The 26,464-nt window shown below is 44.8% G+C and overlaps 1 protein-coding gene across 3 annotated transcripts in view; it reads right to left on the bottom strand.

Annotated features, from left to right (window-relative positions):
* TASOR2 (transcription activation suppressor family member 2) overlaps window positions 1–26,464 on the bottom strand; it is an 83,893-nt gene that overhangs the window by 38,738 nt on the left and 18,691 nt on the right. For 2 of the 3 annotated variants that reach the window (XM_075599386.1, XM_075599387.1), the window contains exons 7-14: window positions 23,188–23,325; window positions 18,788–18,912; window positions 17,487–17,506; window positions 15,228–15,327; window positions 14,544–14,644; window positions 13,620–13,723; window positions 2,420–2,492; window positions 2,253–2,327 (exon numbers count right to left, since the gene is read on the bottom strand). In XM_075599386.1, coding sequence (XP_075455501.1) covers window positions 2,253–2,327; window positions 2,420–2,492; window positions 13,620–13,723; window positions 14,544–14,644; window positions 15,228–15,327; window positions 17,487–17,506; window positions 18,788–18,912; window positions 23,188–23,325 — 736 coding nt within the window. Of the gene's footprint in view, window positions 1–2,252; window positions 2,328–2,419; window positions 2,493–13,619; window positions 13,724–14,543; window positions 14,645–15,227; window positions 15,328–17,486; window positions 17,507–18,787; window positions 18,913–23,187; window positions 23,326–26,464 lie in introns of those variants that run through there. The other variant, XM_075599388.1, reaches the window with a different exon arrangement.

Here is a 26,464-nt window from a genome sequence, read left to right as displayed (position 1 = left end):
ACTTTTCGGTCTGCGTAGAGGGACCTCCCCCTGAGGAAGTCCCCTCTACACGGACCTATACGTTGGTTGCGGTGCCCTGTATTTATAATACACATCTTTGGATTGCAAACATCTGTGTGCTGTCTCCTTACTACTTGACCTATATCTGGTAACCTTTGTGTATATATCTATATATACATATCACATTTTAAGTTATGGTGGGTGAAAAAGGCAACAAAAAAGCTCCACCGCTAGCATATAGCCAATAAAGAATATCACTTGTGAGCACATTCACATGTCTTAGACAGGTCTGCAGCCCTGCCTTTCAACCATTATCACCTCGCATACAGTGCTCCCACTGCAGCAAGGAATTCTGGGAAATGACATGCAAATGAGCACACAATGTGTCACCTTTTTCCTGGAATATCCATTCACATGGAGCCCATGGTTTGTACTTGCTTTGCTATTCCCATGCTGAGCTTAAAAGCTGTGTGGACGGCGATGCATCAGCTTAAATGGGCTCCATGTGAAAGGCAGGGGTGCAGACCTGTTTAAGACATGTGAATGTGCTCACAAGTGATATTCTTTATTGGCTATACATACATACATACATATTGAACAAGTCCTCAATCAGGTTTTTAGGACGCAGTATATATAAACTAGAATCTTTGGAGGGCGGAAAAAGACTCCAAAAACGTAATACACGTAGACTAATTTATTTATTTTTACACAAACTGTAGATTAGACTGCAGTTTTCGCTGAGTGGAAAGACTCTAGGAAAATAACTGCATCTGATCAAAGAAACTCTTGCTACGTAACTTCATGGTAATGTCCATTGCCACGCTCATGGCCATTTTCCAGACACGTACTGTACATCGGTAGCATGCAAAGAATGGGGATGGAATGTCATGCGCCACTATTGCTGGAAGAGGACTTATGAAGTCAATATGAAACTACATGTGCAAGACATCCATAGCAAACAGTAACCCTAAAATATAAAAAAAACACACATCTTGTTGCACACATCGGAGCTGTGAACCTAGAGCTTGCCTCCAATTACCTCAGGATTCCCTGTTGGCAAGTTCAGACATAGGCCAATTATCTTCTTAGGTACCAAAATATATTAAGGGGGCATATATTGTTTCCATCAGAATTATTCCACTGCACTCACACGTCTCTTATTTGGATCCACAGATTTGCCAGTTATGGGGTTTAAAGAGGCGGCTTAGAGTTTGTGAGTGTGTAGGAGGAAAATGCCTTGTGCGTGGACTGTTATAAAAAAGAGGGTTTACTTTTGGAAAATGACAATGACCCATCAAGCCCAAGTCTCACTCTCAATGTCATAAGAGCGTGACATGACTGCTTTCTAATGGATGACCCGGTGGCCATCTTTGGTTATGTCGGCACATGAAAGGTAAAAAAAAAATCTCCAGAACCAGGGGAGGGGGGGTTCTGAGGCGAATGGAACCGTTCTGGGGGATCCCCCTTAATATCCTCCCCCCAATTCTGAATATGCAGAAACAGATTCCAAGAAATGGAGCGATTGCCACTTCAACCCCTTCCGTGCCCTACTGATGTAAAAACGTGCCCCCCTAAAAGCCCTCGTGATGAAAGCTGCATGTCATGGCCTTTCGCTCGTTTTTATGGGGCTGTTCAACCTTCACTGAAGGGGAGGGGTGAGGGGACCCTGCACATCTGGGACGGGCGCCAGAATAAGCTTCCCAACAGACAGCCAATCAGTATACATGACCACCATTAAGGACACACCTGGGCATCGGACCTGAAAATGGAAGTGGGCAACGTATAACTGGAAGGAAAAGCTGAAACATGGGGGGAAACCACATATAAGTACAGTACACTGCTGAATATTTGTGAGAACTTTGCATTCGTGTTCTTCCTTCGTTTGAAAGGAACTGCACCTAGAAAACATGTTTCTGCCTTAAAGAAGATCAAAAAGCCAGACAACGAAATGTAAGTGTGGTACAGCAACATAGAGCTTGCTGTTCACCAGGCGTGGGCAACTCCAGTCCTCAAGGGCAACCAACAGGTCAGGTTATCCCTGCTTCAGCACAGGTGGCTCAATCAGTGGCTCAGTAGAAGACTGAGCCACCTGTGGCTGAAGCAGGGATATCATGAAAACCTGACCTGTTGGTCACCCCCGAGGACTGGAGTTTCTCACCCTTGGTGTAGATATTACCATATAATATCCTTATGTAAGATTAGTACAGTGAAGAATGATTGGTATATAGGTTTTTTTTTCTCCTTTCTCTTACCTGTTTTGTGCAATGTTTTGGTGTGAGGGAATAAAAACAGGGCGGCCAGGCAGCTGCTGTCACTGTGCAGCAAATCTGGAAGGAAGACCACACCTTTGCGTCATTTAAATCATAACGGGAAAAAATTGTCATTGCTTTAAAAATTGACCGTGGATAAACAACATTACCTGTGCTGGTTTTCAGTGCAGAAGTGGTGACCAAAATAAGAAATCCTTGGTCATTTAAAAACTTGATGATTGCCTACGAGTGAAGTAATAACAGCAATTAGCAACAATACTAGGAATACAAATGGCAGTGTAAGGTAAGAGGAAGGACAATTAGATAATAGTATTACAACTGCCCTTTGCCAGGGCCGTCCTGTCCATGGGTGTTCTAAATGAAGACATTCTAAGGTCTGAGCCCAGGGTGATGTTCTCTGTTGTGTTTTACTATTCAGAGCTTTGAAAGCGGGTTGATTGTTAGAATGAGTGGAGAGTAGACGATTGAGAATACTTTATATGTTCCAACACCTGGTCCCTGGTGTATCCAGCAGCTATTTTTGTTGCCCCAAAACCAGAGAGACGTTCTGTGACATCAGAGAGAGAGGTCCCATCAGGTCGTGAGAATCCATCCCTGATGGCCTCAGTGGTGGAGGGGCAGGAACAGCGACCCACAAAAAAGGGTCATCGTTGTCCACTTGCCACATATAATTAAACGTGGAACGCTACAACAAAAAGTAGTAGAAATATTTTCTATGTTTCAAATGTCTGAGATCTCAAATGCTGCTGTAAAACTGCATTTCTGAAGAATTGCCACGCTGGTCTATTAAAAAAGGTACCAAAACCTGCAACAATCCTACAATTGTCTGGGCCAATGAGGTAAACGAAATCATCACACAGATTTCCATCAGCACAAATGCTTACAACAATTTACCATCATCAATAAAATAAAATCAAGCTGTAGGTAAAATAAACACGGGCTCTGCTGCTTTAAGTTTAATTTCTTTTATCTACAAAAAGGATTCGCAATCAACACTCCGATGCAGAATGTCTAGTGGGGCACACAGGGGAGAGAAGCTCGTTTTGTTATACCTGCAGCACAATTATACAGAGAAAGATGATCCCGTGACGAATGCAGCGCACACACAAAACTATACCACCTCCCAGTCCTGAGATCTGCTCAATTTGCTAAGCTGTGTGAGCCATTCTAAAACAATAATAATAATAATAATAATAATAATAATAATAACAATAATGCACCCGTTGGTAAACTACTATTTCTTTTGAACAAAATAGCTGCAAGAGACTGAGATTTTATGGTGGTCAAAGATGAGCTTCAAATGCTGCCTATATCCACCTGTCACAGTGAAAGGTCTGTGGCTACAAATAAGGAAAATACACTCTTCCAAGCAGATCCTGTGAAAGAAATGCATTCTTGGGCACACTTTACTGCCCCCATGTAAAACAAGTAACTCAAACGTATTTGCAAATGCACTCACCACAATGTCACCATTTCAGCGTTATCCTCCCCATTGTTGATGAACAAAAAATAATTCCTTTCATTTCACAATCCAACAGCGAGACGCAGATAACATGCATTACAAGATGCACCAGCCTACCTATGGCCCCCCTAACACTATTACACTGTGGTCCTTTTGTGCTTAACAAAGGAAGAAGAAAAAAAAACACCTTCTCCCCTCCTGGAGCGATCAATACACCAGGGAAAGGGAAACAAGCCTCCTGTAAACAAACAGGTAAAGGTGGGGAAGGCTGAATCTGCAGGGGCTGGAGGTAAGGGGCTGGGGGAAGTGGATGATTTGGGAGGTTGCCAAAAATACAGGGAGTAGCAAGGGAGTGTAAATATAATTGCCGTCAGCAGAGCACGGAGGGAGTGAGAGACGGGGAGCGTGGTTAGTGGGTTGACGAGAACTGGGCGGTTGAAGAGGAAACAAAAAGGAAGACTGGGAGAGACAGTGGGGTTTTTCTCTTCTTTGTTTTTCAAATACATTTGGGATGGAAGTGAGGGAGGGAACTGAACGGGTTGAATGGTAGGCTTCCAAAGGCAGCACATGCTGTGGTACTCGGTACCATCCTGTATCATAGACCGCTTCTGCGGTGAACAAGATCTCCCCTTAGGGATAAAAAAAAAACCATCAACAGCATGTTACAGCCTGTATACAGTATCACCGGGTGCCTGGCAGGTCGGCTCCTTATGGTGTGCGGGATACGTCATAGGACAAACAAAGGGTTAAATCATTACGAGCTGGGCTTTTAAGCGATGTTAAAAGGGCAGTCCCTTCTGGGGATAATGTACACTAACATTGGTATGTTCAATGTAGTACAGGAGTGGCCAACTTCAGTCCTGAAGGGCCACCAACAGGTCAGGTTTTAAGAATATCCCTAGTTCATCACTGAATCACCTGTGCCAAAGCAGGAATATCCAGAAAACCTGCCCTGTTGGTGGCCCTTGAGGACAGGTGTTGGCCAACCCTGATGTAGGCAATTGACACCATTTTTAAATAAATCCAAGTGTAAGTGATGTTATATCCTTGTATAAACTCAATGCTTTGGCAGTGTAATTAGAATCTTAAATATCTCCCAAAATTAAAATAGAATCAACCCAAAGAAAATAGAAATGTACTTAGTTGTAGCTAATGTTCTTTATTTTATGCAACTTATCAATGTAATTGGCTTCCTTTGACCGATTCACACATTTAAAATGAAAGGTTTAGCTGATTTGCTTATGCCACTAAATACATTTCTATTTTCTTTGGGTTTGTTCTATTTTAATTGTAGGTGGTAATTAAGATTCTAATTACACCGCCATCACTAGCGTCACAAAATGGCAAAACTCGAGGAGATCAGGTAAACCTCGTCAAGACCCTTCCAAAGCATCGAGTTTAAACAATAATACAACAATCAATACTTATGCTTGATGGATTTCAAAATGGTGTAAATTGCCTACATCAGGGGTACCCAACTCCAGTCCTCAAGGGCCACCAAGAGGGCAGGTTTTAAAGATATCCCTGCTTCAGCACAGGTGGGTCCCTGTGCTGAACCAGGGACCTGACGGTGCCCCTTGAGGACTGGAGTTGGCCACCGCTGGCCTACATTACATTGAACATACCAATGTTAGTGTACATTGGCCCTAGAAGGGACTGCCCCTTTAACATCGCTTAAAAGCCCAGCTCGTAGTGATTAACCCTTTGGTTGTCCCATGACGTATCCCGGATGCTCTTTTTCTAAAGGGGGAGAGCTTGTTGACCGCGGAGGCCAATCCAGGTCACTGGAGGGCGGTTGTGACCAAGTGATGGCTGCCCCAGCGGCATCATTCTGACGCACTATGGGGGGGAAGTCCCCTTGAAGGGTCCAGAGGGTGAGAAATAGCCCTACAAGTGGTTGTTATCGGCCATTCATTTCCAGCTCTAGTGTCCAGTTAACACTTCTGGAAACACTCTTCCAATTCGGTTTTATATAGTCGTCGCATGTTTACTTAGGCAAGAAAATGAAGATTTTGGTGGTGGTTTATAGAGTTAGAAAACCTTGGTTTCTTCTCCATATCGTACTGCGTGTAGGGCCGAGTATACCAAGCGCCCATTTAATGGAGAAAAGACTATACAAGGTAAGCATGGGGTGGTGGATTCTCTTGTTTGCCAGCCAGCAAAGGATGTTGGAAAGTGCATTGATATTTCCAGGCAGGCTAGAATCCAAGTAAGAAAAATCTAAATGTTCTCAAGTAAAAGTAATAACTTGTTATGCATCAAGAAAGGTCTAGATCATTGCTGGGCAACATGTGGTCCCCAAACACAAGCTGCTCCTGCAGCCTGCTCCCCACTCTCAGTGCAGATGGGGGATGAGCTGATGCCGACATGGACCGCACCCTCTCCCTCAGCTGTTTAACGATAGTGTGCTGTGGAATACTGGGCCGCTCGTCTCCTGTGCTAATTACTAGTTCCCAGTGTAAGAAGACGAGCGGGACAGTATTTACCAGCATGCCGGCATTCGGTAGATGACCGGAGTGGGGAGAAGCTCCTACCTGTGGCTGCAACGCCCTGTCTGTCTAGCTACAATAAATTGTTTTTTGTATTATAAATAAAGGCTGATCTGGAGCATTCGAAAAGCAAATAAAAGTAAAAAAATTGTAATGAAAGTTTATTTATTTTGAGGAGGTGCGCGGTGGACAGACTAGTAACACCCCAATAGTCCAGTATACTGTGCTACAAATAAATATACACATATACACACAGGGTTCGTAGCAGAAGGAGACAGCACATCACAGGATAGTGAGCAAATGTAGTGTATTTAGAAATAAATTACAACGTTTCAGTCCAACTATGGGACCTTCATCAGGGTTTATCCAGGCCTGCACAACTCCAGTCCTCGAGGGCCGCACACAGGCCAGGTTTTCAGGATATCCCTACGTCAGCACAACTGGCTCAATTTGTGGCTTAGTAATACTGAGCCACTAATTGAACCAGCTGTGCTGAAGTAGGGATATCCTGAAAACCTGGCCTGTTTGCGGCCCTCGAGGACTGGAGTTGTGCAGGCCTGGATATATACCGTACATGGATAAACAAACAAAATAAATAGTCTCGAACCCGGAAGTGAACCTAGAGTTGAAACCCGGGGGGCACATCTACTTCTGCAGGTTGCCAAGTAACCCGACAAAGAACCAGGTGCACAGGGGTGAAAACGGCATATTGGTGCAGGAACTGTACACACCGATACAGAAAACATATACAATATCATACATCTATAATAACGGTGATCCGAGGAGGCAGAACAAATAACCAAGGTAAGCGACACACATTAGTTACCAGGAATAATGTACACAGTAGGATAATAGGAACAGATTGTATCCAGCTAAAATGGAAGAGGCTGCAAATAGCCAAGTGGTAGAAGTATAAAATGGTGTCCCTATATACCACCCATACACTAAACTGAAGTAAATGTAATTTATTTCTAAATACACTATGTCTGCTCACTATCCTGTGATGTATATCACATGTATATTTAATCTCCATGATGCACTCGCCTATTTGCGTGCTAAACTTTGTGCATACTCTGTACATATATACATACAAAAACCCAGTACCACACCATTATATTTATATATTTAATAGCGCTACTGGGAAAGTGGCCTAAAAACATACACCATTAAACAGACGCCCCAATGCGCATCCAAATAATTTCAATCACTTCTATGTTTTTTCTTCTCAGAAATATGTGTCATTTAGTTCAATCGTTTGGCCAAAACATGTTAAGTCTGCAACTTCTACAAGGTAAACCCGATCAGCAGGTGCCTACACTACCAATGTTAGGCTGCGCTTATGGTGTCGGCGACGCGCCGTCGCGTCAAAACAAATGCATTGCCGCCGTCGCGTGCACTTATAGTAAGCGCGAGAGAGTGACGGCTTGGTTGCGATCGCTGGAAGTCACCTCTATTTGATTTCTCCAGCGACCGCAGCCTGACCGTCGACCGGCACTGTAAGGCTGCGGTCACAAGGGGTTAAAATTTAGGTGCACCACATGTGCTACACTGCAGTTAAAACTGGGTACAAAAAACCCAGGAAAATCCCCATTAGTTCTGGTGTATGATGGTGCACTGCGCCTGTAACATCACAAACTTTCACTTTCTATTTCTTTGCAAACTGAAAGTGTAAGTAAGTAAGATTTAACAGCCGCAGACCAGGATCAGCAGAAAGTTTCATTCTACCGGAAAGAGGAACTGTCCGGTTGGCAAGCTGTTTTCCGCAGAGAAAATATGCCGGACATCAAAAGCAGAGCTGCGTGACGCGCTGCCGTATTTTAAACACCTCATCTGGTCATTTGTATCATTTTGTTGAGTGACTGAATAAAATTGCAGATGATGCACATGGATGAAAATACTTTGTGATGTGGGAGCTGCATTGAGGTGCGGAGCGGACCAGTGCTACAAAGAATTCATCACCAGGCAGAAGCCACGCACCTTCTCTACAGTGAGAGAGGAGTCAGACCTGACATTCGTCCCTCGCAAGGCAAGAAAAGAAATTGCTTTATTGCCTGTCACTGCTCTAATTTTAGCTTCAAGAAAAAAAGTACAGTATGCTTTGGTTCTTTCCCACAAGTAAACAGAAGTGTGTATTTGTATCAATGCAAGCGTGTGTGTGTGTGTGTGTGTGTGTGTGTGTGTGTGTGTGTGTGTGTGTGTGTGTGTGTGTGTGTGTGTGTGTGTGTGTGTATACTGTACGTCTAAACACACTTCAGGACTTAGAAAGTGCTGCCGCCTGTCTCCTGAAAATCTCCATCATTTAATTTTAGAGTTTATTTTGTATAATTCTTGTAGTATGTATATGAACTGGTAAAGGCAGCCCCGTTACTGGGCAAAAATAAATGCAATAAATACCTTGTTACTGGGTTAAAGCAGCAAAATAATTGAAATCTTATACGCTTGTTTGTTTATTTATTTATATAAATCGGTTCTGTAGAATTAGAATTTTTTCTTCCAACTCTTAATACCATTTTTAATGAGTTTTAATATATTAAGCATCCTTGGATTTCTATAGCAGGTTTTAGCACACCTCCCCAGCAGTGCAAGATCTTTGTAACACTTTCATGTTTGTGACTAATTTGTTGCCAATATTCTCAGCAATTTGAGCTGTAAACTGTAACAGATATTGTTATCTTCGTAATATAAGGATACATTATAGCTGCTGAGTTACACTGATTTAAGGATTGATTGAAACTCCCAGGCGGCCATTTGGTCAGGCACACCATCAGTATTTTGACAGATTTATAACAGGAGCATCAAATTTCGGTAAAAATGTAGAATTATACGTGGGCACACACAAACACAGCTTTAAAGTTATATCCTGTGGATAAAATAGTATGTTAGTCTGGTCACCTGGTCCTGTATAATGTAGCCAACATGGCATCACAAGAAAAAAATACATTGAGCGTGCTGGGGTTTGCCAATTTACTTGTACTGTACATTCCCATACCCACAGTTTTAATGGCAAATAAGACAATTTGTAGGAACCCCCCAAAACAATTTGGTACCCATTAAAACTGGGGTTCTCAACTCCAGTCCTCTGCAACCCCCAACAGGTCACCTGTTCTGAAGCAGGGCTATCCTGAAAAACTGACCTGTTGGGGGGGCCGTGGGGGACTTGAGGACTGGCGACGAGAACTGCATTAAAACAATTTTATTTTTTTTAAAGTACAAAATAAACTTTAAGTCTATTGTGAATAATATCCTATCATTTAATTTATTACACATGGCACCGACATTAGTGAATTTTGGGTCCCAAAGTGGGATTGCCTCTTAACCCATTTGCTGCCAAGCGATGCATAGCCCTCCAACGCGTCGCTGGCCCTATGTTGTATTGTATATTTTTTATTTATATAGCGCCAAAAGTGTACTCAGCGCTTCACAAAGACAACACAGTACGGGGAATTATAATAATACAATAAGCACAGCAGAATCAGACAATAGGAAAGGAAATCCCTGCCCCGGAGAGCTTACAATCTAAGTGGTATGATGGGAACCTTACAGAGACAGCAGGTGAGGGAATAAGTGCAGTAGATGTCAGTGCTTGGCTACAATGGGTGGTAGGAGTGACTGAGTGTGGGACAATAGCCTGCTGGCAGTGAAAGGGTTAGGTGGATGGACACCCCATTTATTTCCAGTGAAACCAATGTCACTTCATCATTTAGGAACCACATGTAGCAACCACCACAAATCTATAATAATAATAATAATAGAGGAAAAGTCGGTGGAAACTATAGTAAGAGAAACCCCAGTAATTTTCAGTGCTAGCATTTAACTGGGAACCATGCACTGATGTGAAAACAACATTAGTAGGGACAAAGTAGACTATTAGTAGCGTTGCTCCTGATTTAAAGCTGCAGTTCAAGCTGCTGTTAAAAAAAAAAAAAAAAAAATCCCATTCAATATGTGCATCAATACAATCTGCACACTGACAAGTGATTAGCTAAATTGCCGATCGATCTGTTCTCCTGTAATCCATCGCTGAAGATTCGGCTGGGGGGTTCTTTAGATCACTGTTAGGGCTGCAGAAGATTACCCAAGATGCAAAGTTCTTTAAGGAAGATCACGTGACCAGGCAGGCACTAGATACAATTGGTGCCCTGCTAGAGAGAGGGCAAAAGGGGTGTGCCAAAGCCCGTCAGAAGAGGAAGGGGATGTGACTTTATAAATGGTTGCTATAGAAACAAAAATGCTTGTTACATTAGAATACATTTTCTTAAAAAAAAAATAATAATAATAATTCTACAAGTATTTCAGAACCGATTAAAAAAAAAACCCGACACACGTAGGATATTGCTTGAACTGCAGCGTTCAGCGAGACAATTGCTTTCATTTTCTATTTCTTTGCCTACCCATGAAAATGAAAGTAACATCCAACAGCTGCTAACCTAACCAGACCAAAGCAGCAGTTTCATTTTTAATAGACATGAATGTTTTGGAAATGTGAAGGCCAAGCCGCGGGAGGGACAGGGCGGGGGGGAGATAAGGGGGAGTCTGTTCTAGTAATCTCCCGCTCTCCTTGGATGCCTTCAAAATACTTCATATGTTCAACACAGGGCAGAAACAGCTAGCTGTGTAATTTTGCATAGAGAATTGTTCTTTGAAAACATTCAACCACCACAAGTTGAATAGCCCTAGTATCCCTGTGGTATAGACAGGGAGATTGCTAGAAAGTACTCTCCCAGCGCAATGCAATCTTGTAGTTTATGGACTAGCACATTGTACACTGCAGGACCCAAAATCGGACCGTTTAATAAATCTGGCAAGAGGTCATTCTTGCCATATTCATGAATAGGCGCCATCGTATCATTTGCCTTGGGAAAGAAATTAACAAATCACAGTAAAACAAAAAACAATTTATGTTTTACAAAGTGCTTAAGGCGAGTGACAAAAGTGACACCTACTCTGGACAAGGTACAGCAGTGACAAAAAACAAAAACAAACCCTATGAGGGCATCGCCATGTCTTCCACAGTTACTCATCAACTCCTCTGTCCCATCCTGCAGTGCCAGCTTGCCAATGCAGAATCAGTAACCCTCTCCCAATACTGCCCAGAGTTTTCAATTTGCCCTAGTATCCGAAGGGGAGATTACACAAGCGCTCCTCAAATTAAAATTAAGCAGCCAATGTGGACCTGACCTACTGCAATCTAAGTTCCTACGACTTGGTGCCCCAGCCACTGCCAAACCGCTTGCTTCCCTAATCAACTCTCTCGTCTTCAGGCCATATCCCCAAGACCTGGAAAACTGCCAGAGTTGTCCCAATCTTCAAATGTGGGGACAAAAACATTGTCTCAAACTACAGGCCAATCTCACTTCTCCCAATTCTATCCAAAGTCATGGAAAAATGTGTCCACTCCCAACTAAGCGATTTCTATACCAAAACAAATTTCCCTAGCCAATTCCAATCTGGCTTTCACCCCAAACACTACACGGTAACTACCCTGCTAAAAGTTTGCAATGAGATTCAGTGTGGAATGGCACTGGGATAACTTCCTCTTGCAATATTCCTACCCATCATGAAGATCCCAACATGTGTCTATCTCGGGCATTAACGCCAACACCTTGGATATCACCTGCGGTGTCCCACAAGGCTCTGTTTTGGGGCCCCTACTCTTCTCAGTGTTCATTAATGATCTTCTGACAGCTTTTATGGGAGCCTCAATACACATGTATACAGATTACACAATCACATATGCACACAGCCCTAACCCCTCTGACCTTGGACATGTACTTCAATCTGACTTTTTGTGACTTGAAATGGCACGGCACCCCAAACTCACCATGACAAACTTGATACACTCTACAACTCAATATGCCACTTTGTTCTCCAATGCAACTACAACACACCACTGCGAAATGCTCAAAGAACTAGATTGGTCATCACTTTAATCTAGGCGCAAAGTTCACCTTTCCTGTCTCACCTTCAAATACTTTCTGGGCAAGCTGCCCGCCTATCTGAACAAGCTCCTCACCCCTACCACATGCAGCACTTATCATCTGAGATCTGACTCCAAAAGACTGTTCATGGTCCCAAGGTTCAGCAAAGTATCCGGCCGCTCCTCCTCCTCTTACCGTGCACCCCAAAACTGGAACAACCTACCGGAGACTCTCACATCCACCCCCAGTTTAAGTTCTTTCAAAACTAAAGCTGTCTCTCATTTTAATCTGGTCTGTAACTGTTATATACGCCTATAATATATATTATCTTTAAATGTGCATGCAATGTCTTGTATATAATGTACTGTATAACCCTTCTCACTCATTGTAACTATATATTTGTAACCATGTATTTGTCATTATAACTGTGCCCAGGACATACTTGGAAAGGAGAGGTAACCCTCAATGTATTACTTCCTGGTAAAACATTTTATAAATAAATATAAATTTACATTACCTTAGTTTAAAGGTGTGTTTCAATTTTAAAAAACACAGCACTTACTGTAGGTGCCTATGGAACTACAATGATAATTAGCAGAGGCACAATCCAAGGGCCACTTCAAGTGCATCTTTTGGCTCATGGGCTGCAAGTGTAAGAACCCTACCTACAGCATCTGCTGCTTCTGGTACTCACCGAGAGATGCAGTGCTCCACTTCTGGTCTTAGATCGAAGGCTTTCAAATAACCTTCAAAGAACTGCAGAATCGTTCACAGATCTAGTGCGACTCAGTGTAGCGGCGCCTCCCCAACCCGTCACGTTTTCAGGATATCCCAGCTTCAGCACAGGTGGCTGAATCAGAGACTGTCAAAGACTGACCCACGTGCTGAGGCTGGGATATCCTGAAAACTTGACTTGTTGAGTGGGGGGGGTGGGGGATGGCTTGGGGACTGGAGTTGAGCACCGGTGACTCGGTGTAATGCTGTCATTATCTGACTTTGCAGAACCAAAGCCGACTGCATCCTTTGCACGTAACAATGCTATTGCTGTGCATCCTTTGCATGTAACAATGCCATTGCTGTGCATCCTTTGCATGTAACAATGCTATTGCTGTGGAAGGGTTTGCTATTTTTATACCAACTTCTTTAGATTTTAGGATTTATAGCACTTCAGTAGACCCTTCATATTGGCGTCATTACATTGAAGAAAAAAAATGGCAAAATAATAAATATTGTGTGTTAAAGGTCACTATTACGATCCTCAGGGAATCCCTGGTAATCTCCAGCAGAACCCAAGGGTTCTGCAGAACACCGGTCCAAAGCCACAACCTCAGAGAGTGGTCTGCTAAAAGGAACACACACACAGCTCTGCACTCGCCTTGCAAAGCGCTGCTCTCTCACCAACAAGCTTCTTAAAGAGGCCTGGAGTGCCCCACTATGTCACCGGTCCCCCAACCTGTCCCACTGCCAATGTCATTCTTACCAGCTCCTTGTCTTTCATCAGCGTTGTTAATTCATTCAGCTTTACTCCAACCACATTTGACGTTATGACTTGGTAAAAGCTGTAGTAAAAACCGTTGCAAAATACTAAGGGGGAAACAAAAAAAAAAAAACCCATAAGAAAGGAACATCGAAAGTAATGACGGCAATGAGAAACAAAAGCATTTGCGCATCTCCGATAAAATCTAATACAGCTTCCTGCGTCTTACCAGCTCCCCAGGATTTAAAGGAAATGTAAAATAATGCGAATAGATTAAATGTGTCGGACACGACCGGCTGCTCCGGCGCATTTAATTAGCCTTTAAATAGCCAATATAAATCAAATAAATACAAGTTCAACACAGATGTAAGAGGGAGAGGCATGTCAGATCTGAAGTGCTTAAAAGAGCATGTGCTCCCCAAAAAGGTTTATTCCCCCTAGGTTTGAAGCAGGGGGTTTGCCGGAGCTGAACCACATTCATTTCATCTCCGGGGACCCCTGCTTCCCGAGACACTTATCTCTGTAGGTGATGTCGGTAGCAGCTCCGCAGGTATTTAAATGTCCCGGTCACGCGGGCCAATAGGAAGCCGCAAGGGATGACATCACTGCTTCCTATTGGCCCGCGTTAGCAGCTCCGGCTTAGCCAGTTGGGGTTAAGGGCCCCCCATACGGAAGTATCTCATGAAGCAGGGGGGTTTCTGGAGCAGAAATTAATGGGGTTCCTCTCCGGAGACCGCCTGCTTCAATCCTATTAAACAAAACACTACAAAAACTCATACCAGGAGCGCCGATTTAAGATGTTGAAGGTCTTTGATTAATGTCAAATATTAATAAGAAAGCAGCCCCACTGACACGACGACAGTCCGTGCTCACACCTTCCGCGATTTGCAAGGAAATATCATTTTTTCACCAAAGCGTAACATTCACCTTCTTTTCCTGTGAGATCGCTCTTCTCCAATACGCCTTCTGGCAACTTTTCCCTTAGCTCCGACACCCGGATAACCTCCTTGATTTCTAGCTTATCTGACCTGCATAGGAAATTTAAAAAAAACAACAAAAAAGAAGAAATTTAAGGAAAGTAATTTTTTTTTTTTAATCACTAGAGTTCTCCACCAATGCCAATCACTGCAGAAACGGGCACTTCGTGCCGCTTTGCTGTTGAGGCGACGAATTACACAGCAAAGGGTTTAACTCTTGAAATAGCCGAGTCGGACATGCTGTGCAAAACATGGTTAAAACCGACAAGCGTCCTGCTGCGGCACACCGTAACCTCGGTGCCAATCCTGCGCCCCGGAATATTGGGGGAAGGTGAAAGACTGTGGCGCCAAGAACACGTGGTCGTACCCTTGTGTCTTCTTTAACAGGCTACATCGTCACTGGAGGAATCCATGGCTTTTAAATATTGCCAGCAAGAGAGGGGCTAAGGTCATGAAAGAACCTAACTGCTCAAACTACACAAAATCAGGGGCAGCACAGAGAAGGCAACAAGGGAAGGGATCAGTGTATGGTGGGCTACAATTCCTCCGTGGCTTTATCTGGTTCTCTATTGTAGTAGATGCCAACTACAGGTGCGTTCCTGACAAGCCGGTGGTACCCAATATAAATACTTACAGCTGAGATGGAATGCCATAGCTGCTTGGTGACGTAAGTGCTAGGTCACACACCAGTTGGTTCTGGATAAACATCTGTCCTTTCCACGCATTGTAAAACTCTATGGGAAAGACCAGAGTAATCTCATTGAGATATGTACATTTAATAAACCACTGATAGTAACTGTCCGCTCAATCCCAAAGCCGCTTTTAATTTTTAGTATATTGATAGATAAAATACTGCGATGCAAAGGGATAGCGGTTAATGAATCAGCAACTTGGTATGTAAGGTAAAGTTCTCACATAAAGATCCCTATGAATTGCACTCAAAGTACATAGAGATATTGTTATATATAGTTGATTTTAATAATCAAGGAATATAAATGTTCCTATAGAAAAAGTATGTAATATACCTCATATGTACCACTAACAATGTATTGTGGAAACAAAGTTTTATTATTCATCAACAACGACGCTGGGCGACAATTTTATATACAGTGTGTTTAAAATCCCCATTTGTGAGGCAGCACAGTACTACCAACCTATGATGCGTGTAATATCCAAACATATTGGGTTGCTATAGTAGTATCAATTGTATCTGGTGTTTTGTTTAGCAGGTTCCTATAGTGTCAGGCAACCCCTGAGGTGTCTCTTTCCCCCCTATAGGGTTTGGGATCAGTTATAAATAGGCAGATGTTGAGATAATTCCCCTCTGTGCAAGCTTACAGGGATAGCTTGCTGATGCCATTTTGTAGCTTCTATCTACACCTCATCAATACATATTGATGGTATAAATATAAATCAGCAACCTAGCCAAGTGTTCTATAAATGCATATATAACCAGGGGTATGGCGTTGGAAACAATACTCCCTTGATTCAGGGTTAATGAGCAAAAGTACCACCCTAATCATAAGATTCTACTGCATTGATTACTAGCTGGTTGTAAATAGCTCCATTTAATTCCAATAGAGTGATTGCCTTAGCAGTAAACAATATACGTATGGAGCTAACAATAAATGGCCTTGCTTGATACAAAGAATATTTAACAATGTATCGCCACGCAGCTCAGTGTAGCAGCAGAATGAACCTTTGCTAGATACAATATATCATTAACAAAGTATCGCCATACAACCTAATCTTGGTGCGATCCTGGATAACAGCCGCCTCTCCTTTTAAAGGGATTTTAAGTGACGCCACGACGGTGGTGTCGAGGAGAGGCGGCTGTTATCCGTGAGCACATAAAGATTAGGTTGTATGGTGATACTTTGTTACTGATATATTGTAAGTAGCAAAGGTTCATTCTGCTGCTACACTGAGCTGCGTGGCGATACATTGTTAAAGATACTTTGTATCAAGCAAGGCCATTTATTGTTAGCTCCATACGTATATTGTTTACTGCTAAGGCAATCACTCTATTGGAATTAAATGGAGCTATTTACAAACCGCTAGTAATCAATGCAGTAGAATCTTATGATTAGGGTGGTACTTTTGCTCATTAACCCTGAATCAAGGGAGTATTGTTTCCAACGCCATACCCCTGGTTATATATGCATTTATAAAACACTTAGCTAGGTTGATAATTTATATTTATACCATCAATATGTATTGATGAGGTGTAGATAGAAGCTACAAAATGGCATCAGCAAGCTTTCCCTGTAAGCTTGCACGGAGGGGAATTATCTCAACATCTGCCAATTTATAACTGATCCCAAACCCTATAAGGGGGAAAGAGACACCTCAGGCGTTGCCTGACACTATAGGAACCTGCTAAAACAAAACACCAGATACAATTGATACTACTATAGCAACCCAATATGTTTGGACATTACACTCATCACAGGTTGGTAGTACTGTGCTGCCTCACAAATGGGGATTTTAATCACACTGTATATAATTGACGCCAAGCGTCGTTGTTGATGAATAATAAAACTTTATTGTTTTCACAATACATTGTTAGTGGCACATATGAAGTATATTACATACTTTTTCTATAGGAACATTTATATTCCTTGATCATTAAAATCAACTATATATAACAATATATGTATGTACTTTGAGTGCAATTCATAGGGATCTTTATGTGAGAACTTTACCTTACATACCAAGTTGTTGATACACACACACACACACACACACACACACACACACACACACACACACACACACACACACACACACACACACACACACACACACACACACACACACACACACACACACTTTTCATGTATATATCCATTTGTGATGCTATGTTTTTACTTTACCAGTAGAGTTAACTTACCCTGATTGTTCAGTCCTAGCCTGTGAAAGAAAAAACAAAGGCAATCAGAAGTGAGCAAGTAATAAGGAAACTTGTTCTTGCCGTCTCCTGTTTTAGTTATTACACAGTAGTATGACCTAGTGGATTTCTGCACCTCCAAATGTAGGACAGAAAGTGTTGTTGTTGCCGCCTACGGGGATCTTAAAAATAAAACATTAATAACACTATATATGAAAAGATTCACAAAGCTGCCGAGTTGATTACAACAGTGAGCTTTTGCTGGGGAAATGCTGGCATTCTCCTGGTATGGACCATGCTGCACGTTTCATGCAGACAAACTAGCGATTAGAATAGATTTAGCTTTTATTAACCTATTTCGGTTCAGGGCCAGCAACAGACTGTTCCTACTGGAATTGAAGGAGCTAAAAGTCGTGTCTGGAAACACCCCGCCCGGCCCAATAACCTGTCAGCATAGTGTGTGCCCTGTTCTGTGGTAAACCTGGAATAAGGTTGCAGTCAGAATTGCATATTTTCTGCTCAAGGAACAAACTCCTACAAACGTAAGAGTGCATGGAAGGAACGATAATATGGGCAGAGAAAGGTGAGGCAACCTAACCTGCAGAGAGAAATCAGGTAACCCAACCTCTATGGGTAGCAAGGCCGCTCTGCAGAGAGAAATCAGGTAACCTAACCTCTATGGGTAGCAAGGCCGCTCTGCAGAGAGAAATCAGGTAACCCAACCTCTATGGGTAGCAAGGCTTTCTCTGCAGAGAGAAATCAGGTAACCTAACCTCTATGGGTAGCAAGGCCGCTCTGCAGAGAGAAATCAGGTAACCTAACCTCTATGGGTAGGCAAGGCTTTCTCTGCAGAGAGATCAGGCAACTCATAAAGAACTGTATGTATAGAGCTTTCTAGTAGCACCCGCAAAACCTTACTCTCTGGATTTCTATGCCTTTGCCCACTTTGCAGGCACCTGTAATAAGCTAAATCTCAATGATCTGTTTGGGCATATTAGTGCAAGATGACAGAAAAGGAGGAGAATAGAAATGTCTTGTACACATTAACATCGGTATGCTACGCCGCCTTTTCTGGCTACTTCAGAGAGTTTATAACAGGGCATCGATTTAAGTTTTTAGGCCTTCTTGGTGTTCAGCAAAATGAGTCAAGAGATGGATTTCTGCCCTTTTATACCATGAATCGCATGTCAGGAGTTTCATTATTCTGTACCCGGCTTGCAGAAGCTGCTAATGCATCGGGAAATAAATTATTATTATTTTTAATGAACAAAACAAGGGACATTAAGTGAATGCAAATTGCTTACATATCTGTGTCCATTAACACTGGCATGTTACATCTAGGCTCCTTGTACTGGAAGGCTACAATTACATATGGGCAAAGCTGTCTTGGCCGTTTTGCAATGCCATTATGAAGTTCATACACGTAATACTGGAAGGTAAAAAGAAAACAAAAAAACATAAAATTAACACACTCAATCTTTTTTTTTTTTTAAACAGAATACAGTCCAGTTTGTTTTTTGATTGCATGAATCAGCAGTGCCATGTACTTGTGAGAAAAAGCGTTCTATGAAGTAGTGTTGCCAGTGGGTTATTTAAGTCACTCCGGTGCCTGGTTCTTATGAAGTCTTGCAGACGAACAAGGGCCCGTCAGCATATGATCAGTTGCACTAAGCCTTACTACTACTAATAGGCACCTGGAAGACTGCTGCTGTTGGTAATCAGACGAAAGGGAGTGGAGACGCCAACAGCATGAAATACATTATGGTGTTTCTTGATCTTACCCCAAAGAACTGATCATTACCAGGGGTTGGAGTGCCACGATTAATGGTCGAGTTCAACCAGTTATACCCCAAAGGCATAGCTACTTACACTTAGGTAGTAAAAAACGGAGCACAGCTGTGGCAGAGAATGGGGCTAGACACCAAAAATCTATAATAAGAACACCTTTATTCTCGTGGTTGACAACGTGGAGCACAGGTAAGTCACTGTATTGTATATAATGTATGCCCTGTTCATTTATGTAACTGTGTGTGTAACCATGTATTATTTGTCTCAACTCTGTGCCCAGGACATACTTGAAAACGAGAGGAAACTCTCAATGTATTGCTTCCTGGTAAATCATTTTATAAATAAATAGCAGAGTGCTCACTGTTTATCTACAGTTTGTCCCATATATACACACCACAGCATCAGTTATCCCCTCACATGAGCTTATGTGCACACTTACTCGCAGGAACTCACACTTACTCACAGAGGCTTATATGACCTATCTACAAGCAAGTTTATAGCTCGTAAGTGGCTTAAACTCTTTGTCTTCATTGTCCTATGGACTTGGAGCACTGATATCTGGGACTTGGAGCACTGATATCTGGGACTTGGAGCACGGATATCTGGGACTTGGAGCACTGATATCTGGGACTTGGAGCACGGATATCTGGGACTTGGAGCACTGATATCTGGGACTTGGAGCACTGATATCTGGGACTTGGAGCACGGATATCTGGGACTTGGAGCACGGATATCTGGGACTTGGAGCACGGATATCTGGGACTTGGAGCACGGATATCTGGGACTTGGAGCACTGATATCTGGGACTTGGAGCACTGATATCTGGGACAGGGAGCACTGATATCTGGGACAGGGAGCACTGATATCTGGGACAGGGAGCACTGATATCTGGGACTTGGAGCACTGATATCTGGGCCTTGGAGCACTGATATCTGGGCCTTGGAGCACTGATATCTGGGCCTTGGAGCACTGATATCTGGGCCTTGGAGCACTGATACCTGGGACTTGGAGCACTGATACCTGGGACTTGGAGCACTGATACCTGGGACTTGGAGCACTGATATCTGGGACTTGGAGCACTGATACCTGGGACTTGGAGCACTGATATCTGGGACTTGGAGCACTGATATCTGGGACTTGGAGCACTGATATCTGGGACTTGGAGCACTGATATCTGGGACTTGGAGCACTGATATCTGGGACTTGGAGCACTGATATCTGGGACTTGGAGCACTGATACCTGGGACTTGGAGCACTGATACCTGGGCCTTGGAGCACTGATACCTGGGCCTTGGAGCACTGATACCTGGGACTTGGAGCACTGATATCTGGGACTTGGAGCACTGATATCTGGGACTTGGAGCACTGATATCTGGGACTTGGAGCACTGATATCTGGGACTTGGAGCACTGATATCTGGGCCTTGGAGCACTGATATCTGGGCCTTGGAGCACTGATATCTGGGACTTGGAGCACTGATACCTGGGACTTGGAGCACTGATACCTGGGACTTGGAGCACGGATATCTGGGACTTGGAGCACTGATATCTGGGACTTGGAGCACTGATATCTGGGACTTGGAGCACTGATATCTGGGACTTGGAGCACGGATATCTGGGACTTGGAGCACGGATATCTGGGACTTGGAGCACTGATATCTGGGCCTTGGAGCACTGATATCTGGGCCTTGGAGCACTGATATCTGGGACAGGGAGCACTGATATCTGGGACAGGGAGCACTGATATCTGGGACAGGGAGCACTGATATCTGGGCCTTGGAGCACTGATATCTGGGACTTGGAGCACTGATATCTGGGCCTTGGAGCACTGATATCTGGGCCTTGGAGCACTGATATCTGGGCCTTGGAGCACTGATATCTGGGCCTTTGAGAACTGATATCTGGGACTTGGAGCACTGATAACTGGGACTTGGAGCACTGATACCTGGGCCTTGGAGCACTGATATCTGGGCCTTGGAGCACTGATATCTGGGACTTGGAGCACTGATATCTGGGACTTGGAGCACTGATATCTGGGCCTTGGAGCACTGATATCTGGGCCTTGGAGCACTGATATCTGGGCCTTGGAGCACTGATATCTGGGCCTTGGAGCACTGATATCTGGGCCTTGGAGCACTGATATCTGGGACTTGGAGCACTGATACCTGGGACTTGGAGCACTGATATCTGGGACTTGGAGCACTGATATCTGGGACTTGGAGCACTGATATCTGGGACTTGGAGCACTGATACCTGGGCCTTGGAGCACTGATACCTGGGACTTGGAGCACTGATACCTGGGCCTTGGAGCACTGATACCTGGGCCTTGGAGCACTGATACCTGGGACTTGGAGCACTGATACCTGGGACTTGGAGCACTGATACCTGGGACTTGGAGCACTGATATCTGGGCCTTGGAGCACTGATATCTGGGACTTGGAGCACTGATATCTGGGCCTTGGAGCACTGATATCTGGGACTTGGAGCACTGATACCTGGGACTTGGAGCACTGATATCTGGGACTTGGAGCACGGATATCTGGGACTTGGAGCACTGATATCTGGGACTTGGAGCACTGATATCTGGGACTTGGAGCACGGATATCTGGGACTTGGAGCACGGATATCTGGGACTTGGAGCACTGATATCTGGGACTTGGAGCACTGATATCTGGGCCTTGGAGCACTGATATCTGGGACAGGGAGCACTGATATCTGGGACAGGGAGCACTGATATCTGGGACAGGGAGCACTGATATCTGGGCCTTGGAGCACTGATATCTGGGACTTGGAGCACTGATATCTGGGCCTTGGAGCACTGATATCTGGGCCTTGGAGCACTGATATCTGGGCCTTGGAGCACTGATATCTGGGCCTTGGAGCACTGATATCTGGGACTTGGAGCACTGATACCTGGGCCTTGGAGCACTGATACCTGGGACTTGGAGCACTGATATCTGGGACTTGGAGCACTGATATCTGGGACTTGGAGCACTGATATCTGGGACTTGGAGCACTGATATCTGGGACTTGGAGCACTGATATCTGGGACTTGGAGCACTGATATCTGGGACTTGGAGCACTGATATCTGGGACTTGGAGCACTGATACCTGGGACTTGGAGCACTGATACCTGGGACAGGGAGCACTGATACCTGGGACTTGGAGCACTGATATCTGGGACAGGGAGCACTGATATCTGGGACTTGGAGCACTGATATCTGGGACTTGGAGCACTGATACCTGGGACTTGGAGCACTGATACCTGGGACTTGGAGCACTGATACCTGGGACTTGGAGCACTGATACCTGGGACTTGGAGCACTGATATCTGGGACTTGGAGCACTGATATCTGGGACTTGGAGCACTGATATCTGGGACTTGGTTCTTGTTTTTTGCTACTTACACTTTGTTGGTAAAGCTGTTCTTAACCCTTCAGTGCAGGGGTGGCTCAAATCCCGTCCCCAAGAACCCCCCCCCCCCCCCAAAAAGTCAGTATTTAAGGATATCCCTGTTTCAGCACAGGTGGCTCAGTAGAGGACGGAGCCACCTGTGCTGAAGCAGGGGATATCCTTAAAACCTGATCTGTTGGGCGGGGTGGGGGGAAGGGGGGGAGAGGGTGGGAGGCCTTGAGTGTGGGAGTTGAACACCCCTGGTGTAGATGACCATATATGGCCACATAGCCTCCACCCCATGATGTAGAGACCCGTATAAGGTCAATGACTGAGCCACTGTTTGTCACCTGTGCCGACGCAGGGAAATCCTTCAAACCTGACCTGTTGGTGGCCCTTGAGGACTGGAGTTTCCCTCTCCTGCTTTAGTGCTATAGGATCTCCCGCCCTCCCCCCCAATGCATTGCAGGAATGTGGAACCATCGGAATTAAGTTCACAGCTCAACAACGTAGGCCGTTTGTACCTGAGTTAACTCAAAAGTTTGCAAGTGGCTGATCGTGCCCGAAATTCTGCCACAATTTGCAGAAATATGGCAGTCATACCCAGGAGACGGCGAGGTGTAATTAACGGTGTAATTTTCAGAAACGGCCTTGACTTTTCCCTGAAACAAAGGAATACAAAAATTAAAAAAAAAAAACAACAAAAAGCTGGTGGACAGAACTTGTGCTACAGTACATAAACTTCCTCTTTCTAGGTCCCATACATGTGGCTTCCCCATACAGTCTAATAATTACTACTGTAGTGTGAAGCTTCCTGCTAACACCACAAGTCTACAAACCTCACTGCAGAGAAGCATCCGAGAAAAAGCACAACACAGACAAGACCAGAACATAGTGACTTGGGGCAGAAGCAGCCTGTGTGTAAGCACAAACTCCCAGTCACAGCATGTTTTTTGGTTAGTAGTCAAAGACGGACAGAATCCTCTTGTACAAAAACTTTACAGATTCGTGCTACGCAGACTAAAGTATAGTATATTCTCACCCCCCCACCCAGGGTGAGAAGCAAAATCATCGCATTTCATAATGTAGACTTTAAAAAGTACATTCTGTTTCATGGCTTAAAACAACAACAACAACTTGTTCATTTTAACCATGGGCCTTCATCAACGAAAAATCCTATCAGCAGAGAATAAAAGTAACCCGTCAATGGCCCGGTAGATTTAGTCTTGTTTACCCGTGATCTGTCAACCTGTTCTCTCTTTACATCCACACATTTAATCTCGCGTGTCCCCCTAGTCTCTGTTTGTGTAAGTCACAGTGTCAAACAAAAGGCAGATGGAAGTTGTGTTAGCATCAGATATAAACACTGAGGGGCCTATGCAGCAAGTGTTCATAATCCACTTATCGAGCACTTATCGCCCAAAATGCCTACTGCTATTCAGTAAGAGGTGATAAGTGGGGGATAAAAGGCTGAATCGCCCCAAAAATTGCTCATACAAAAAAATCACAGAGGCAGCGGTGATAAGCCACTTATCGCCGCTTTTCGGCATGTTCATAAACTCGCGCAATTCTAGTAGCAGTGATTTGGCTATGAACGCCTATCGCCGCTCTAGAACGGTGATTTTATCACAAAGTCCTCACGCCACAAAAAGTTGGCGTAAAGGTGTTGGAAACCTGCAGAGAAGCGGCGAGATGGGACTTAGAAAAAAAAAAGCATTTTTCCTACATAGGATTGATGCCGGGAATCTCTGGAGCTGATATACATTAATATTAGCACCAGAGACCCCTGGCATGAATCCTATACAATAAAAATGCATTTACAGTAAACTTCATAACCATAGCGGATAGCCGCAGGGACCCCCTATTTCCCGAGATACAGGCCCCGTTATGGGGTGCCAGTATCTCCTATGCATTTAAATGTCCGCGTCACGTGACCGTGGGAATAAAATGCATAGGAGATACCGCCACCCCATAATGGGGCCTGTATCTCGGGAAGTAAGGGGTCCCCGAGGCTGAAACAAATGCGGTTCAACTCAGGAGACCCCCTGCTCATCTAAACTACTGTATTAACAAAATGAACATTTATACACAAATTTCGTGCGAGGTGGCTCTCTCAGAGCAGCTCTCTCTGCAGCAGATACAACTCGCCGGGTAAGGCCTTTTCAGAGGGTCGTTCATCAGATCACAGGCTAATCGCCTGTTTTGTGACTTTTGCTATGACAGATAATCAAGGCTTTCTGATACCGTGATAGCAACGCTCATAACAACGGGGATTTAAATGGCCCAGCGATTTTTTTTTTATGAACCTTTAGTGCATGAGGCCACTAAGCATTTTAGTGGCTTCAAGGCACACGTGGGAAAACATGAAACATTCTATGGAACAGACGTACAAGTGTGGGGGGGGGGAAAAACCCCCTCCAAGTATGCAACACATCCCAGATCCCCCCCCCCCAGTATGCAACGCATCCCAGATCCCCCCCCCCCCAGTATGCAACGCATCCCAGATCCCCCCCCCCAGTATGCAACGCATCCCAGATCCCCCCAGTATGCAACGCATCCAAGATCCCCCCCCCCAGTATGCAACGCATCCCAGATTCCCCCCCCCCAGTATGCAACGCATCCCAGATCCCCCCCGTATGCAACGCATCCCAGATTCCCCCCCCCCATTATGCAACGCATCCCAGATCCCCACCCAGTATACAACGCATCCCAGATCCCCCCCCAGTATGCAACGCATCCCAGATTCCCCCCAGTATGCAACGCATCCCAGATTCCCCCCAGTATGCAACGCATCCCAGATCCCCCCCAGTATGCAACGCATCCCAGATCCCCCCCAGTATGCAACGCATCCCAGATTCCCCCCAGTATGCAACGCATCCCAGATTCCCCCCAGTATGCAACGCATCCCAGATCCCCCCCAGTATGCAACGCATCCCAGATCCTCCCAGTATGCAACGCATCTCAGATCCACCCCAGTATGCAACGCATCCCAGATCCCCCCCAGTATGCAACGCATCCCAGATCCCCCCCAGTATGCAACGCATCCCAGATCCCCCCCAGTATGCAACGCATCCCAGATCCCCCCCAGTATGCAACGCATCCCAGATCCCCCCCCAGTATGCAACGCATCCCAGATTCCCCCCAGTATGCAACGCATCCCAGATCCCCCCCAGTATGCAACGCATCCCAGATCCCCCCCAGTATGCAACGCATCCCAGATCCCCCCCAGTATGCAACGCATCCCAGATCCCCCCCAGTATGCAACGCATCCCAGATCCCCCCCAGTATGCAACGCATCCCAGATCCACCCCAGTATGCAATGCATCCCAGATCCCCCCCCCCAGTATGCAATGCATCCCAGATCCCCCCCCCAGTATGCAACGCATCCCAGATCCCCCCCCCCAGTATGCAATGCATCCCAGATCCCCCCCCCAGTATGCAACGCATCCCAGATCCCCCCCCCCAGTATGCAACGCATCCCAGATCCCCCCCCCAGTATGCAACGCATCCCAGATCCCCCCCCAGTATGCAACGCATCCCAGATCCCCCCCAGTATGCAACGCATCCCATATCCCCCCCAGTATGCAATGCATCCCAGATCCCCCCCAGTATGCAATGCATCCCAGATCCCCCCCCAGTATGCAACGCATCCCAGATCCTCCCAGTATGCAACGCATCTCAGATCCACCCAGTATGCAACGCATCCCAGATCCCCCCCAGTATGCAAAGCATCCCAGATCCCCCCAGTATGCAACGCATCCCAGATCCCCCCCCCAGTATGCAACGCATCCCAGATTCCCC

The sequence above is a fragment of the Ascaphus truei genome, chromosome 5 (genome assembly GCF_040206685.1).
Source record: "Ascaphus truei isolate aAscTru1 chromosome 5, aAscTru1.hap1, whole genome shotgun sequence".
Classification (NCBI taxonomy): Eukaryota; Metazoa; Chordata; class Amphibia; order Anura; family Ascaphidae; genus Ascaphus; species Ascaphus truei.
Note: the sequence above shows the minus strand (reverse complement) of the source record. Positions and strands in the feature narration are given on the sequence as shown.